Source organism: Anolis sagrei, chromosome X (assembly GCF_037176765.1).
Source record: "Anolis sagrei isolate rAnoSag1 chromosome X, rAnoSag1.mat, whole genome shotgun sequence".
Classification (NCBI taxonomy): Eukaryota; Metazoa; Chordata; class Lepidosauria; order Squamata; family Dactyloidae; genus Anolis; species Anolis sagrei.
This window is the reverse complement of record NC_090034.1, coordinates 86,330,637-86,344,771: the sequence shown is the minus strand read 5'-3', so window position 1 is coordinate 86,344,771 and position 14,135 is coordinate 86,330,637. Positions and strand designations below refer to the sequence as shown.

At 45.0% G+C, this 14,135-nt stretch overlaps 1 protein-coding gene across 3 annotated transcripts; it reads left to right on the top strand.

Moving 5' to 3' along the window:
* Window positions 1–1,489: 1,489 nt before the first annotated feature.
* AIRIM (AFG2 interacting ribosome maturation factor) lies at window positions 1,490–11,190 on the top strand. Of its 3 annotated transcripts, XR_010908725.1 has the most exons (6): window positions 1,495–1,905; window positions 5,174–5,437; window positions 6,894–7,073; window positions 7,534–7,658; window positions 7,920–8,266; window positions 9,898–11,190. XR_010908725.1 is itself a non-coding variant. In XM_060784012.2 (5 exons), the coding sequence occupies exons 1-5, from the start codon at window positions 1,787–1,789 to the stop codon at window positions 9,948–9,950; spliced, it is 741 nt and encodes a 246-aa protein (XP_060639995.2). In that variant the 5' UTR covers window positions 1,490–1,786; the 3' UTR covers window positions 9,951–11,190. The 3 variants fall into 3 exon arrangements, 2 of the variants coding, with proteins under 2 accessions (XP_060639995.2, XP_060639996.2); XM_060784012.2 differs by lacking the exon at window positions 7,920–8,266 and having other exon boundaries at window positions 1,490–1,905; XM_060784013.2 differs by lacking the exon at window positions 9,898–11,190 and having other exon boundaries at window positions 7,920–8,385.
* The last annotated feature ends 2,945 nt before the right edge of the window (window positions 11,191–14,135 follow it).

The following is a 14,135-nucleotide window of genomic DNA, read 5'->3' as shown; positions in this document are numbered from 1 at the left end:
AGATCTGTGGAATGCCCAGGGTGGGAGAAAGAACTCTTGTCTGCTTGAGGCAAGTGTGAATTTTATTGCCATTGGCCACCTTGATTAGCATTGAATGGCCTTGCAGCTTCAAAGCCTGGCTGGTTGCTGCCTGGGGATCCTTTGTTGGGAGGTGTTAGCTGGCCCTGATTGATTCTTATCTGGAATTCCTCTGTTTTTTTGAGTGTTGCTCTTCATTTACTGTCCTGATTTTAGAGTTTTTTAAATACTGGTAGCCAGACTTTGTTTATTTTCATGGTTTCCTCCTTTCTGTTGAAATTGTCCACATGCTTGTGAATTTCAACTCAAAATACATATTAATTTTATTTATTTATTTGCGACATTTATATGCCACCCTTCTCACCCCGAAGGGGACTCAGAGCGGCTTACACATTATTTGTACATATAATATATTATATTATTAGCATAGCACATTATTAGTATTATGTATTTCCATATTGTACTATACAACTACATTTATTTATTTATTTCTCGCACTTCTACCCCGCCCTTCTCAACCCCCGAGGGGGGACTCAGGGCGGCTTACAAAAAGGCACAATTCGATGCCGGCACAACAACAAGGTAAAAAATAAAACATAAACAGTAATTAAAACAATTAAAACAATCCATTATACATCACAATCCCTAAAAACAATCTAGTGCTCAACGTTTACCAGCTCATAGTCCATAAATTCAAATTCCACATTGTCCAATCCAGCAATTCTAGTTGTTGCTTGCCCCTTATCTATCCGCCAGATAACCCGAAGGCCTGGTCCCAAATCCATGTTTTTAATTTCCTTCTAAAGACGAGGAGGGATGTCAATGACCTAATTTTTCCGGGGAGTGAGTTTCACAGGTGAGGGGCCACCACCGAGAAGGCCCTGCTCCTCATCCCCACCAATTTCTCTTGTGATAGAGGTGGGGCCGAGAGCAGCACCTCCCCAGAAGATCTTAAACTCCGAGGCGGGACGTAGAAGGAGAGGCGTTCGGACAGATACGCTGGGCCGGAACCATATAGGGTTTTGTAGGTCAAAACCAGCACTTTGAATTGTGCTCGGAATTGGATCAACATTGTAATATCATTAGTAATATTACATGTTATATATATATATGTAATTATTAAATTTAATTATTAGTATTATATTATATTATAATATTATCAATATTATATGTGTATACAATATATTAGCACAGCACAATATCAGTATTATATATTACTATATTGTACTATACCACTATACTGTAAAATTATTAGTAATATTACTTGTAATATAAATATATAATTATTATATTGCATTATTATTAGTATTATGTTGCATTACATTATAATATTATCAATATTATATGTGTATAATATACTTTATTTTCATTTCAAATCCTGACCTGTCTTCCCAGTGGGACTCTGCAGGTGCCCAGCTTGGCCCAGGTAAGGGCAGGGGATGCTTAGAAGTGCACTATCTGGCTTCCTCAGGCCTGCCTTTCCATTGGACTTGAAGGCTCTTTCCACAAATGGGACAACGCTGACATTCCCACTTGTCTTCTCACATTTGCAGCCTAGGATGCTCCATGAAATGGGATTGGCTGATTTTTATTTTTTTGCAAAGGTGTTCAAATCTGGTTCAGGAAGCTGCAGGGAGAGACAAGAGAATACAGCTTTCCTGCCCTTTGCCTGAATGGAAGAACAATGTTGGATCCAAGCTTTTGAAGTTCAAGCAATGTGGATTCTTTATGAGCCTGGCCACAGAGAGAAGGGAGTCCCCGCCTGCAGATGCCTGTGACGTCACTCCAGGGCAAGCCACGCCCATCGGAGGAGGCGGGAGGGCGGTGGGACTCCATTTCCCGTCAGGCCCCGGGGCGGCTAGAGGAAGGGAAGAAGGCGGAAGGCAGGTGAGTTAGTCAAGGGAGCCTATCTAGGCACATTATTTGCTTTGAAATTGATTATAAGGCAATGTAGCCCAGGTATGGGTAAACTTGGGCCCTCCAGGTGTTTTGGACTCCAACTCCCACCATTCCCAACAGCCTCAGGCCCCTTACTTTTCCCTCTCAGTTCTTCAAATGTTTTGGACTCCAACTCCCACCATTCCCAACAGCCTCAGGCCCCTTCCTTTCCCCCCTCAGCTCTTCAAGTGTTTTGGACTCCAACTCCCACCATTCCCAACAGCCTCAGGCCCCTTACTTTTCCCTCTCAGTTCTTCAAATGTTTTGGACTCCAACTCCCACCATTCCCAACAGCCTCAGGCCCCTTCCTTTCCCCCCTCAGCTCTTCAAGTGTTTTGGACTCCAACTCCCACCATTCCCAACAGCCTCAGGCCCCTTACTTTTCCCTCTCAGTTCTTCAAATGTTTTGGACTCCAACTCCCACCATTCCCAACAGCCTCAGGCCCCTTCGTTTCCCCCCTCAGCTCTTCAAGTGTTTTGGACTCCAACTCCCACCATTCCCAACAGCCTCAGGCCCCTTACTTTCTCCTCTCAGCTCTTCAAGTGTTTTGGACTCCAACTCCCACCATTCCCAACAGCCTCAGGCCCCTTCCTTTCCCCCCTCAGCTCTTCAAGTGTTTTGGACTCCAACTCCCACCATTCCCAACAGCCTCAGGCCCATTACTTTCCCCTCTCAGCTCTTCAAGTGTTTTGGACTCCAACTCCCACCATTCCCAACAGCCTCAGGCTCCTTCCTTTCCCCCCTCAGCTCTTCAAGTGTTTTGGGCTCCAACTCCCACCATTCCCAACAGCCTCAGGCCCCTTACTTTCCCCTCTCAGCTCTTCAAGTGTTTTGGACTCCAACTCCCACCATTCCCAACAGCCTCAGGCCCCTTACTTTCCCCTCTCAGCTCTTCAAGTGTTTTGGACTCCAACTCCCACCATTCCCAACAGCCTCAGGCCCCTTCCTTTCCCCCCTCAGCTCTTCAAGTGTTTTGGACTCCAACTCCCACCATTCCCAACAGCCTCAGGCCCCTTACTTTCCCCTCTCAGCTCTTCAAGTGTTTTGGACTCCAACTCCCACCATTCCCAACAGCCTCAGGCCCCTTCCTTTCCCCCCTCAGCTCTTCAAGTGTTTTGGACTTCAACTCCCACCATTCCTAACAGCCTCAGGTTCTTTCCTTAAGTGGCTGGGGGGGAAAGGGGCCTGAGGCTGTTAGGAATGGTGGGAGTTGGAGTCCAAAACACCAAGGGCCCAAGTTTACCCATACCTGGTCTACACTGCCTTATAATCCAATTTAAAGCAAATAATTGGATTTTATATGGCAGTGTAGAAGGGGCCTCTGCTGTACTTTTCCAATAAAGATGTAATAAAAATTGAAATATTGTCTATTTCTGCTTCAAAAGTGGTATTTCCTGTTTCATTATGCGATCATTATTTTCAAAGGAGTTCTACTCCAGAAACATCATTTTTGTGGCTGCCAGGACTTTAAGATCGTCCGGGGAGGCCCTGCTCTCCATCCCGCCTGCGTCACAAACACGTTTGGTGGGGACGAGAGACAGGGCCTTCTCAGTGGTGGCCCCTCGGCTATAGAACGCCCTTCTTGGGACATTAGATCGGCCCCCTCTCTCTTAACATTTTGGAAAAGTGTCCAGACTTGGTTGTTTGAGCAAGCATTTGAAAATGCAAGGTAAAAGACATAAGAATTAGAATGACTGGACGACGAGATTGGACAGTGATTTTATTAGGAGACGCAAATGATCTATGTTTTTAATACTCTTGTTATAGTTTTATATTATGTGTTAATGTTTTTAAATGTTTTATGGTGTTTTGTGCATTGAATTGTTGCCACTGTAAACCTCCCTGAGTTGCCTGAGGGTTGAGAAGGGCGGTATACGAATACAGCAAATAAATAAATAAATAGGTTGAAATTGGTTGAGACTCTTATGATGAGATAGTCACTGAAAAACTGAAAATTGTGTTACATAGTGTCCTAATTTGGTTTACAGTAGAGTCTCGCTTATCCAGTCTTCGCTTATCCAACATTCTGTATTATCCAACGCAGTCTGCCTCCCGCCCGGAATAATGTCCAGGGTGGGAGAAAAAAAGAACCCTTGTCTGTTTGGGTACTAAATTTGTAAATACAGTAATTACTGCATAATGTTACTCTGTATTGAACTGCTTTTTCTGTTGATTTGTTGTAAAACATGATGTTTTGGTGCATCATTTGTAAAATCATAATGTAATTTGACATTTAATAGACTTTTCCTTAATCCCTCCTTATTATCCAACATTTTCGCTTATCCAACGTTTTGCCAGCCCATTTATGTTGGATAAGCAAGACTCTACTGTATTATCTGTCTCTCCTTTTAATCCAAGGCGGGGCACAACACAGGCAGATCTATCAAATCCCATATTGAAACATAGTTAAAATGCAGCTACAAAAGCATATATTAAAACATAAAAGGTAAAGGTTTCCCCTTGACATTAAATCTAGTCGAGTCCAACTCTGGAGCATGGTGCTTATCTTCATTTCTAAGCCGAAGAGCTGGCGTTGTCTGTAGACATCTCCTAGGTCATGTGGCCAGCATGACGGCATGGAGTGCCGTTACCTTCCTGCTGAAGTGGTACTTACTGATCTGCTTATGTTTGCATGTTTTCGAACAGCTAGTTTGGCAGAAACTGGGGCTAACAGCGGGAGCTTACCCCACTCTCCAGGTTCGAACAACCAACCTTTTGGTTTGCAAGTTCAGCAGCACAGCTGTTTAAACCCCAGCACCACCAGGGGGGTACTATTACAGTTATTGTTGTTGTTGTTGACAAGGTAGGACTTCTTTGTCTTTCTCTAAAGCACTAGACTGTTAGTTCAAGGTGAGGGATAGTGTAGGGCCCAGAAAGAAAGGAATAAAAGCCAAACAATGCCCTGCTCCCTGCCCATATCCAGGGAACTGTAGGCATCTAGCCCACCTCCAAGGCCTTCAGGTTAATGTACTTGAGATAACAATCATGCAGGTTGAAATAGTGGGCATATTCTTCTTCATCAGTAAACTCTACAAGGTCTGTCTGATCAGCAAGTTCTGCAGCTTAGTAGTTTAACCCGTTGCGCCACCGCAGACCCTATATTAAAACATACATGTATTCAAAGGTACGAGGCAAACGTTAAAACAAAAGTAAACACATATGTTTTAAAAGTCACAGTTCATTCCTCTGTCATCTTCATTCCCTTTCCTTCCCCAGAATGCCCTGCGAGGCCCTGCGCTCTGCCCTGCGGAAGGCCTTCCGAGGGGTCCGGGAGCAGCATAGGGCCTGGGAGGGGGCCCTGGCGGCTGTGGCCCCGCTCCTGGCTTCCCTGGGCAGTCTGGCGGAGCAGGCGCAGGCCCTGCAAGTGGCAGACCTGGACCAGAGCCCCTTGCACTCTTTCCCCGGACTCCAGGGGCGACTACAGGCCAAGCACCGAGCAGCTGCAGAGGCCTTGCTGGGACAGCTCCACCAGAAAATGCTGTAAGGAGTGTGTGTGGGAGGGACATGTTGCTTGGATTGGGCATCACTTGCCCTCTATCATAGAGTTGGAAGAGACCTCATGGGCCACCCAGTCCAACCCCCTGTCAAGAAGCAGGTCCATCCATGGTGGTGGTGGTGGTAGTGGTAGTGGTGGGCACTGCAGGGGAGGGTTTTTTCCAGCTGCATCCCTAATAAGATGCAGTTTGAAGGTTTCATGGAAATTGACTAGTTGTTTATACAGACAGTCCCCAAGTTACAAACATTTGACTTACATCAGACTTCTCGTTGAGAATGGTGTGGTGACAATGGAGGAAGTGATAGGAATCTGCCCCTCAGAAGGGAAGTTCACTCCTGGAAGAGTTATAATCATGGGAAAAAGGTGTCTTGGCTAAAGTTTTATCCCCAGTCCTTGTTTCCACGGCCAAATTTTCCAAAATACAGTTCTCACAGGGATAGAAAGTGTGGTGAAATCTTCTGAACAGGGGCACAGACATCAAAACAAACATCACATTCACCCTTCCCTGTACTATCCAAAGCTTATATATACATGTGTATGTGTGTATTCTAAGTGTGTATGTGTATATATATAGTTAGAAAATGTTCCTGTTCTAACTTACATATCATCATCATCATTTAATCACTTATTAATCGCCCTCCATCCAAGAATGCTCTAGGCGATTTACAGCTAAATTATAAAAGATAAAATGCATACATACAAAAATTAAAAATTAACAGAGATCGAATGCTCTAGTAAAAAAACCAGGTCTTAAGTGCGAGAGTAAAAGGCCCTAAGTCACGCATGGCTCTCATGTAGGGCGGCAAGGAATTCCACAAGGCAGGGGCAGAAATAGAAAAAGCCCTAGAAAAAGAATTCAACTTAACAACAAACCTACAGAACCTCTCTTGTTTGTAACTTGGGAACTTCCTGTGTAAGATTAATAAAACATTTGTGTGTATTTCAGAGCAGTTTCAGCCCCAATCTTCAGGAACCCCACATTTTAAAAACATTTGGGGTCGAAAAGTGAGGCTGCAGGGGCTACAGGTTGGACATTTTCCTCAGTGTTCTCTGCTTCCACTGATAGTTGCTTGTTGTTTGGTTGTGATCCACAATAGCGCCATTTAACAAGCACTGAACCTCCTCAATTATTTCTAACGCACTCCTTAATGGGGAGGGAGGCTGTTTTATGGTCCCGTTTCATGGCTGGGTCCCCAATGAATGACTGCAGTGGTGAATTAGAGGGAAGCCTAGCCCACCCTCTAATTCAACAACAAGTGGCTGTTGGAAAATGCTGGTCCAAGGCCTTTCACCTTCTGCCTTTGGACCTGAAGCCTTTGCAGCAACATGGGGCTACAGGGTGGCCACTGATCCCTCGAGCAGAAAGGGAGGGAGGGGCCAAGGCAATCAGTTTGTCTCTGTTACTCTCTGCAAGTGACACTGTCCTCCTCCTCCTTCCAGCCCTGAGCTGCAGAAGACCAGGGATGCCATGGGTGTCCAGGTGGCTGGCATCCTCCTGCTCTGTGAGGGACCAAAGGCTGAGCTGGGCCTGGAGAGCTCCTTCCAGCGCTGGCCACTCTACCCCTCACTGGCTGACATGGTGGAGTGGCTGCTGGACATTGAGAGGCTCTACCACCAAATGTATCCTTTGCCAGTGTGCTGCTGCATCCCCAATGTTCTCTGCCATCACCAGCCCAGATCATTCCACAAATCCTCAAGACTTCCAAAGACATCCAGGTTAAACTGTGTTTTCTTTATAAGTGTTAGCTTTCAATACATTGCAACCTTTGTTTTGTTTACTGGGATTACAATCAAAGCTAGTTCTGGGAAGTTATTATGTAAACTAAATAGCTGGATTTGATAAATGCAGGCCCTGCAACTCCACTCCCCATTCCCTGCCCTACTTTTAGCAGTTCTGGCCCCCAAATACAGCTTTTCCGGCCACTACATCATGCATTTAAGAGACAGCGCAGCAATTCTCCATCCCAACCACAAAAGAACTGCTTGGTTTTACCACTGCTGCTCCCTGCCTGGAATATGTTCAGGGTGTCATTAGGCAGTGGATGTATACAGTCCGTTGTTTATTCTTAATGACCAGAAGATACCTGGAGGCCAAGCTGCTCCTCCTGCAGGTCAGGTACGAGAACCTGACTGGGATGCAAGCCCTTCCTAAGGCCTGGGAGCAGGTTGTGCAGCACAGCCAGCAGCAACAAGGCACAGTGGAGGGTAAGTGGAGGTGGCGGGTGGGCCGACACACAAGCAGTATTTTTGTGGGAGGCTGAGGAATGTTGGAGGCAGAGCTGAGATTAAGGCCCTTCTCCTGTGACCTGAGCTAGCCTGACTTCCTTGCTATCGTGGCCACCAAGAGCATCCCTCCTGGACTTGCCTTAAGTAGCAGGGCTTCCTTGGGATGGGCATTGGCCAGGGGAACCATGGGTGCTGTGCAGCGCAACTGGGGTACACTCTTCTGCTTTCCATCCTCCACAGATGCCTTGCTGAAGGTCTCTTTCTTTTTGAAAGAAGCTGCCTGAGGGAGGAAGATCTCCTGGTGCCAAGAGCTCCCTCCGACATCCCTGCAGGTGGAAAGTCTCTACTTGGTGCAGGCAAGGACCAGAAGCTGGTTCTTCTTTGCGCTGGAGGGCAAAGAGCATTCCAAACGGAGTGGCTGGATTATTACTATTATTATTGCTCTTTGCATTAATAACCAACCAGTCTGGGGAAATCTCCACCTGGTTTTTGTGGCCTCTGAGCATAGAAGCCGTACCTCTGTCTGAAGGAGGAAGAGGAGGAGGTTGGTGCCAGGGATCAGCGGCAGAGGGAAGCTGGTCTTTCTGGTAAGAGTCCAGCTGCGAGGTCTCTTCCCTCATCTTTGGCCTTGAATTGCATTCTCACCTTTCAACGTCATTGTTCATTTGCTGCATCTACACAATAAAGACGGAAATGGTTTTGTACAGCTGCTGTCTGTCGGGCTGGCGTGTCCTTGATCTGCACATGGTGCTGCAAGGGGCCTTCCTCTGATGAATGAATGCGCTCTGGTTGTGTTTCAGACACACTGAGCCTCTTCTTCCTCCAGGACACAAAATGGGATGCACTTTGCCCTCAAATCTCTGTCCTTTTCTGGGGTTCATGGAGCAGTTCAGGGGAAAACATGAACAGGAGATCAATGAAGAAGGCGGCTGTGGGGCGATGTGATAGTCGTTCTAAAATACCAGAAGGGATGTTGTGTATAAGATGGAGTAAGATGCTCTTCTGAGACTGGGACCAGGCTAGGGGATTGGAATGGCAAGAAATGAGACTCCTAGTAACCACTAGGAGGAGCCTATAGACTGTAAGGCAATGGTTCTCAACCTTCCTAACCCACAACCCCTTAATAAAGTTCCTCATGTTGTGGTGACCCCCAACCATAAAATTATTTTTGTTGCTATTTCATAGCTGTAATTTCGCTACTGTTATGAATTGTCATGTAAATATCTGATAATGCAGGATTTGGCACCAATATCCGATATGCCCATATTTGAATACTGGTGGGGTTTGATTTTGTCATTTGGGAATTGTAGCTGCTGGGATTTATAGTTCACCTACTGAACTCCATCAATGATAGAATTGAATCAATATTGGCACACAGAACTCCCATGACCAACAGAAAATACTGGAAGGGTTTGGTGGGCATTGACCTTGAATTTTAGAGTTGTAGTTCACCTATATCCAGAGAGCACTGTGGACTTGAACAATGATGTGTCTGGACCAAATTTGGCACAATTACTCAATATGCCCAAATGTGAACACTGGTGGAGTTTGGGGAAAATAGACCTTGACATTTGGGAGTTGTACTTGCTTGAATTTGTAGTTCACCTACAATCGCAGAAGGAGGAAAGCTTTTGGTGGGAGGATTCTCTGTCTGTTTCCAAAAAGGAAGAGAAGGACAAGCAGAGAGATCTTCAGCCTTCTCTGCCAAAGGGGTTCCCAAGACCATCAGATATATGTGTCTTCTGATAGCCTTTGGTGACCCCTCTGAAACCCTCTCGTGATCCCCCAGGTTGAGAAACACTCCTATAAGGGCTGCTTGAGAGTGGAATGGGTTTCGTTGAGTGAATGTGGAGGTCTTTGTAGATAGTCAGTGCTTGAGTTGAGTGGTCTTGGGAACCACTGCCTCTCTTACTGGCCCTGGGATGGCTAAGGATTGTAATCCATGGCTCCCTGCCTGGCCCAGTTCTTTGCAAATGGGGGAGACTGAGGCCACAACTTCCTGGGCCACAACCTCTCCTGGGAAATCAGTGTCTCCCAAGTTCTGTGCTGTCCTTGGCTGCAGCTGCATGGATAGTCCTTCCTGTCCTTCCCTCCATCCCAGGAAGAGGCAGCATGTGCCCTCTTTTTGGAGGCCCAATGGTAGAGAAGGAAGATCTCATGGAAGCCCACCTAGGTTGTAATTAAACTTTAATCACTTCAAATGTTTTGCTTCATAAAGGAAACATGCTAACCATGGCGGACTGGAGATGCCAAAGAGAAAGAAGGAGGTGATGCTGTGCCAGCCCTTTCGATCAGCCCAGTTGCCAGTCTGCAAAAAGGTGGAGTGGCCCTGCTCTACATCCAGCATCTTTTCCAGGTTGTCTGCCCTTTGGACCCAGAAAATCAAGAGAGAGGAAGGGAGCAACCAGAGCACTGCATTTTGGGAAAAGCCCGGCAAAGACAAGGGCAGCTTCTGTCTTGGCGGAGAGGCAGGTGTTGTGGATCCAGGCAGAACAGATTTGTTTCTTTCACACCCCAAATCATGGAGTCTCAAGGCAACACAATAGAAAAACAGTCCAACCACTTTATCACATTCTTTAAATACTGAGCCACCCACGTAAGAAATGGCAATCTACTGTGTTCATCACATGATGTAGGCTTCAAGTGTAAGAGAGATCATGGGGTTAAAAAAGTATTGCAAAAGGTTATCTTTTTGGAAACTGTCTGGATGGTTGGCAAGTGACTTTTTTTGCACAATATCTAGATCAGAGGTCCTCAAACTTTTTAAGTGGGGGATCTGTTCACGGTTACTCAGACTTTTGGGGAGTGAACTATGGTTTGGAAAAAAAATGATCTGATTCCTATAGACACTGCACATATCTGTAATGCAAAAAAAGGAAAAAAGAAGACAAAACAATATTTTAAATGAAGAATAATTTTCACCAGCATAAACTTACCCATCTTTCAATGGGAAGTGTGGGCCTAGTTTTGAATGATGAAATAGTCAAGTTAATTAGGATTATTGTTGTGTGCCTTTAATTAATTTCAGACAGGGCAAACCTAAGTCTAAAGTTTAAGGCAGGGGTCAGGTAAATGACCTTGGAGGGCCACATGCGGCCCACGGGCCTTAGTTTGAGGACCCCTGATCTAGATAGAGATGGGCAAAATCGTGAATTCTGTCATGTGATGGTATTCGTCATGCTCAGCTTTTAAATGATACAGTTAGGCAATTTGTGGGAGGAGCTGAAATGCCCCTTTGAGAAAAAGCTTCACCGTTACCTTTTGCTCATGGGCGAGGGAAGATCAGCAATATGTTGTATTCCTTTTTGGGGGCTGGCCCTCCCTCCCGTGTATTGTATGTGCCATGTGTTACCTCCTCATCCTCTAAAAAACACACAGAGCAAAGAACAAAAACACACAGACCAATGTTATCTCTTCCATAGGAGGCTTTTCTTTCTAGCAGAACAATATGGTTGCACTATGTACAAGAACAAGGTTTCCATAACACAAATAAATTTCTATACACTTCCTTCTTTGCTTCCACACTGGGCTTCTTTCTCATGTAGATAAACAGCTTTGCTCTCACAGAGCCTCTTCTCACACTGAAGTTACATAGGAGCTTCACAAACAAGCTTTTTACATAACATACAGCAGCCTTCACACACTGAAGCATCACACACACCAGGTCTACTCACACCAAGGTCTACTAATAGTGAAGCCTTCCTCCCACTTAGGTGAACTAACACTGAGGCCTACTAACACTGGGACCCTTCTCCCACAGAGATGTCTCACAGACTGAGAGCTACTAAGCTAGAGGCACACCTGCTTATATTGAGCTGCAGCTTTTGCTGAGTCATTGCATCCATTTAATCCTTTCAGTGCTTGACGCACATTTACGTAGTTAAAAATACCTAGTTATTTTTTAATATTTCTGACAATCTCCACTGAAGTAAAGCGGGGCAAGTCAGCTGCGGGGAGCAAAGGTGGGAATACAGGAATGGCTCTTTCCTTCCCAAATCAGGCGGAGGCAGAATCCCAGCTGCCCCTTGCAAAATGGGACTTCCTTCCACCTCTGGACATCCAGTCAGATTGCCCAATCCTGCTTCATCAACAGATTGATGAAGAACAACATGCTCTAGAAGGCTAATCCATAGATTCCAGCTTTTTCCTCACTTGTTACTGCTTACTCCCCCCTTACTTGTCAGGGGGTAAAAAGGTAAAGGTAAAGGTTTCCCCCTGACATGAAGCCCAGTCGTGTCCAACTCTGGGGTGTGGTGCTCATCTCCATTTCTTTTTTTTTTTTTTAATGATTTTTATTAAGTTTGTCAATATAAAAGATAAGATCACACATATACATACAAGCAGCTCACACAATTAGGTGGTATCCTGTACTACAAACCCCTATCCCCCCCCCCCGCTACTCTCACTCCCCTCCCTTCCCTCCCCCCTCCCCGTAGAAAAGAGCCTAAGACACAAACGGCACGTACAGCACAACAAAGACATAACAACAGAAAACATCACAATCATCCTTGTCAAGCTTCCAGGGGCACTCGGGCTGGCATTTACTTATTTCTTTGGGATCCTAATTAAGAGATACTTCATTTTCTAAGATGATACGGTCGGTTATTATCTTTGTCAATTTCTTAGCTATGTTATCGTCTCACTCATGTTTCTTCTATTTTGTTTTATATTTCTTTTTTTAATTAATGTATCATGTTATTATCCAGATATGTAATAAATTTGCTCCAATCGGTGCTTTCGTGTGTTGGTGTGTTCTTCTTTAGGTGTTGTGTTAGTTGATCCATGTTCATTATGTCCATGGCTTTACTCAGCCATGTGTAGATGGATGCTGTTTCCTTGTTCTTCCAAACTCGAGCTACACTTATTCTTGCAGCAGTGCAGAGGTAAAATAAGATCTTTTCATCATTTTTATTCATGTTTGTTTCATTCAGCCCCAGGAGGAAACATTCTGGTCTGAATTCGAAGTCTATTTGTAGTATCTCCTTTATTTTTTGGTGTACTTCTTTCCAGAATCGTTTCACACTCCTGCACTCCCACCACATGTGTTTGAATGTTCCCTTTTTTCCTTGGCACCTCCAGCAGTTGTCCTCAATCTTACCTTTACTATACTTTGCAATTCTATCCGGGGTTTGGTACCACATATAGAACATTTTTGTCCAGTTCTCTTTGATTTCCGTGGCGTATATGTATTTCAACTTTCTCCTCCACATTGTTTCCCACTCGTGCATTGTGATTGTTCTCCCAATTAGTCTGGCCCATTTCGTCATCACTTCCTTTACTTGCTCTTCCTCCGTACTCCAGGCTAGCAGCTGCTGGTATAGCCGTTTGATCGCTTTTTTTTCCGTTTTTAGGACCTTGTCCCACGTGTTTTCCTTTATTTCAAAGCCTCTCCTCTTATCTTCTTTGTAGTTTTCCTTAATTTGCCAGTACTGGAACCACGAGAAGTTGGGTTCTAATAGTTGTATTTCCTCTAATGTCTTAAGCTCCATCCCCAGGTTGGTCTTCTTAAGCATTTGCTTGTATGTTAACCAATTTCCTTTTGATGTTTCCCTCCTTTGGTCCGCTTCGTTCGGTGCAATCCACACTGGTGTTTTGGAGTACCATCTGTTCTTATACTTCTTCCATACCTTAAGTAAGGATGCTCTCACGGGGTGGTTGTTGAAATTTCTTTCCGTTGACACTTTATCCTTCCAAAGATAACTGTGCCACCCTCTGCTTAGGCCTTCCCCTTCCAGGGTCAGCAGTTTGTCATTTCTAAGTGTCGCCCATTCTCTGGTCCACGATAGCGCCGCCGCGTCATAATATAGCTGGAGATCAGGCAGTCCTAGCCCCCCTCTTCTGGGGTCATCTGTCATATTTTTGAGTCTTATTCTTGGTCTTTTATTCTGCCATACGAATCTGTTAAGGTCTTTTTGCCAGATTGATATTACATTTCTTCCTCTGATGACCGGGATCATACGGAAGAGGTACAACACCTCCGCGAGGACGTTCATTTTTGCCACCGCAATCTTGCCGAGCAGGGATAAGTCTAATCTCAGCCATTGTTTCATTTTCTCTTTCAGTTGTTTCCATTTGAGGTCGTAATTATTCTTTATTAGTTGGGCATTGCTGGTTGTCAGTTGTATTCCTAGATATTTGACCTTGGACGCGATTTCCACCCCCGTTATCTTTTTCAATTCTTCCTTCTCTTCTTTCGTCATATTCTTCACCAAGAATTTGGTCTTGTCTTTATTCACTTTTAGGCCTGCTACTTCACCAAAGTTTTGAAATTCTGCCCACCATTTCTCCCATTGTCTCCGGGGATCTTCCATAATACATGCCACGTCGTCCGCGAAGGCCACCACTTTATATGTGTGCGATTTCAGTTTTAAGCCTACGATTTCCTTGTTGTTTCTGATGCTATTCAGCATTGTTTCTAAGGTCATGATGTAGATCAGCGGGGAGATCGGGCATCCC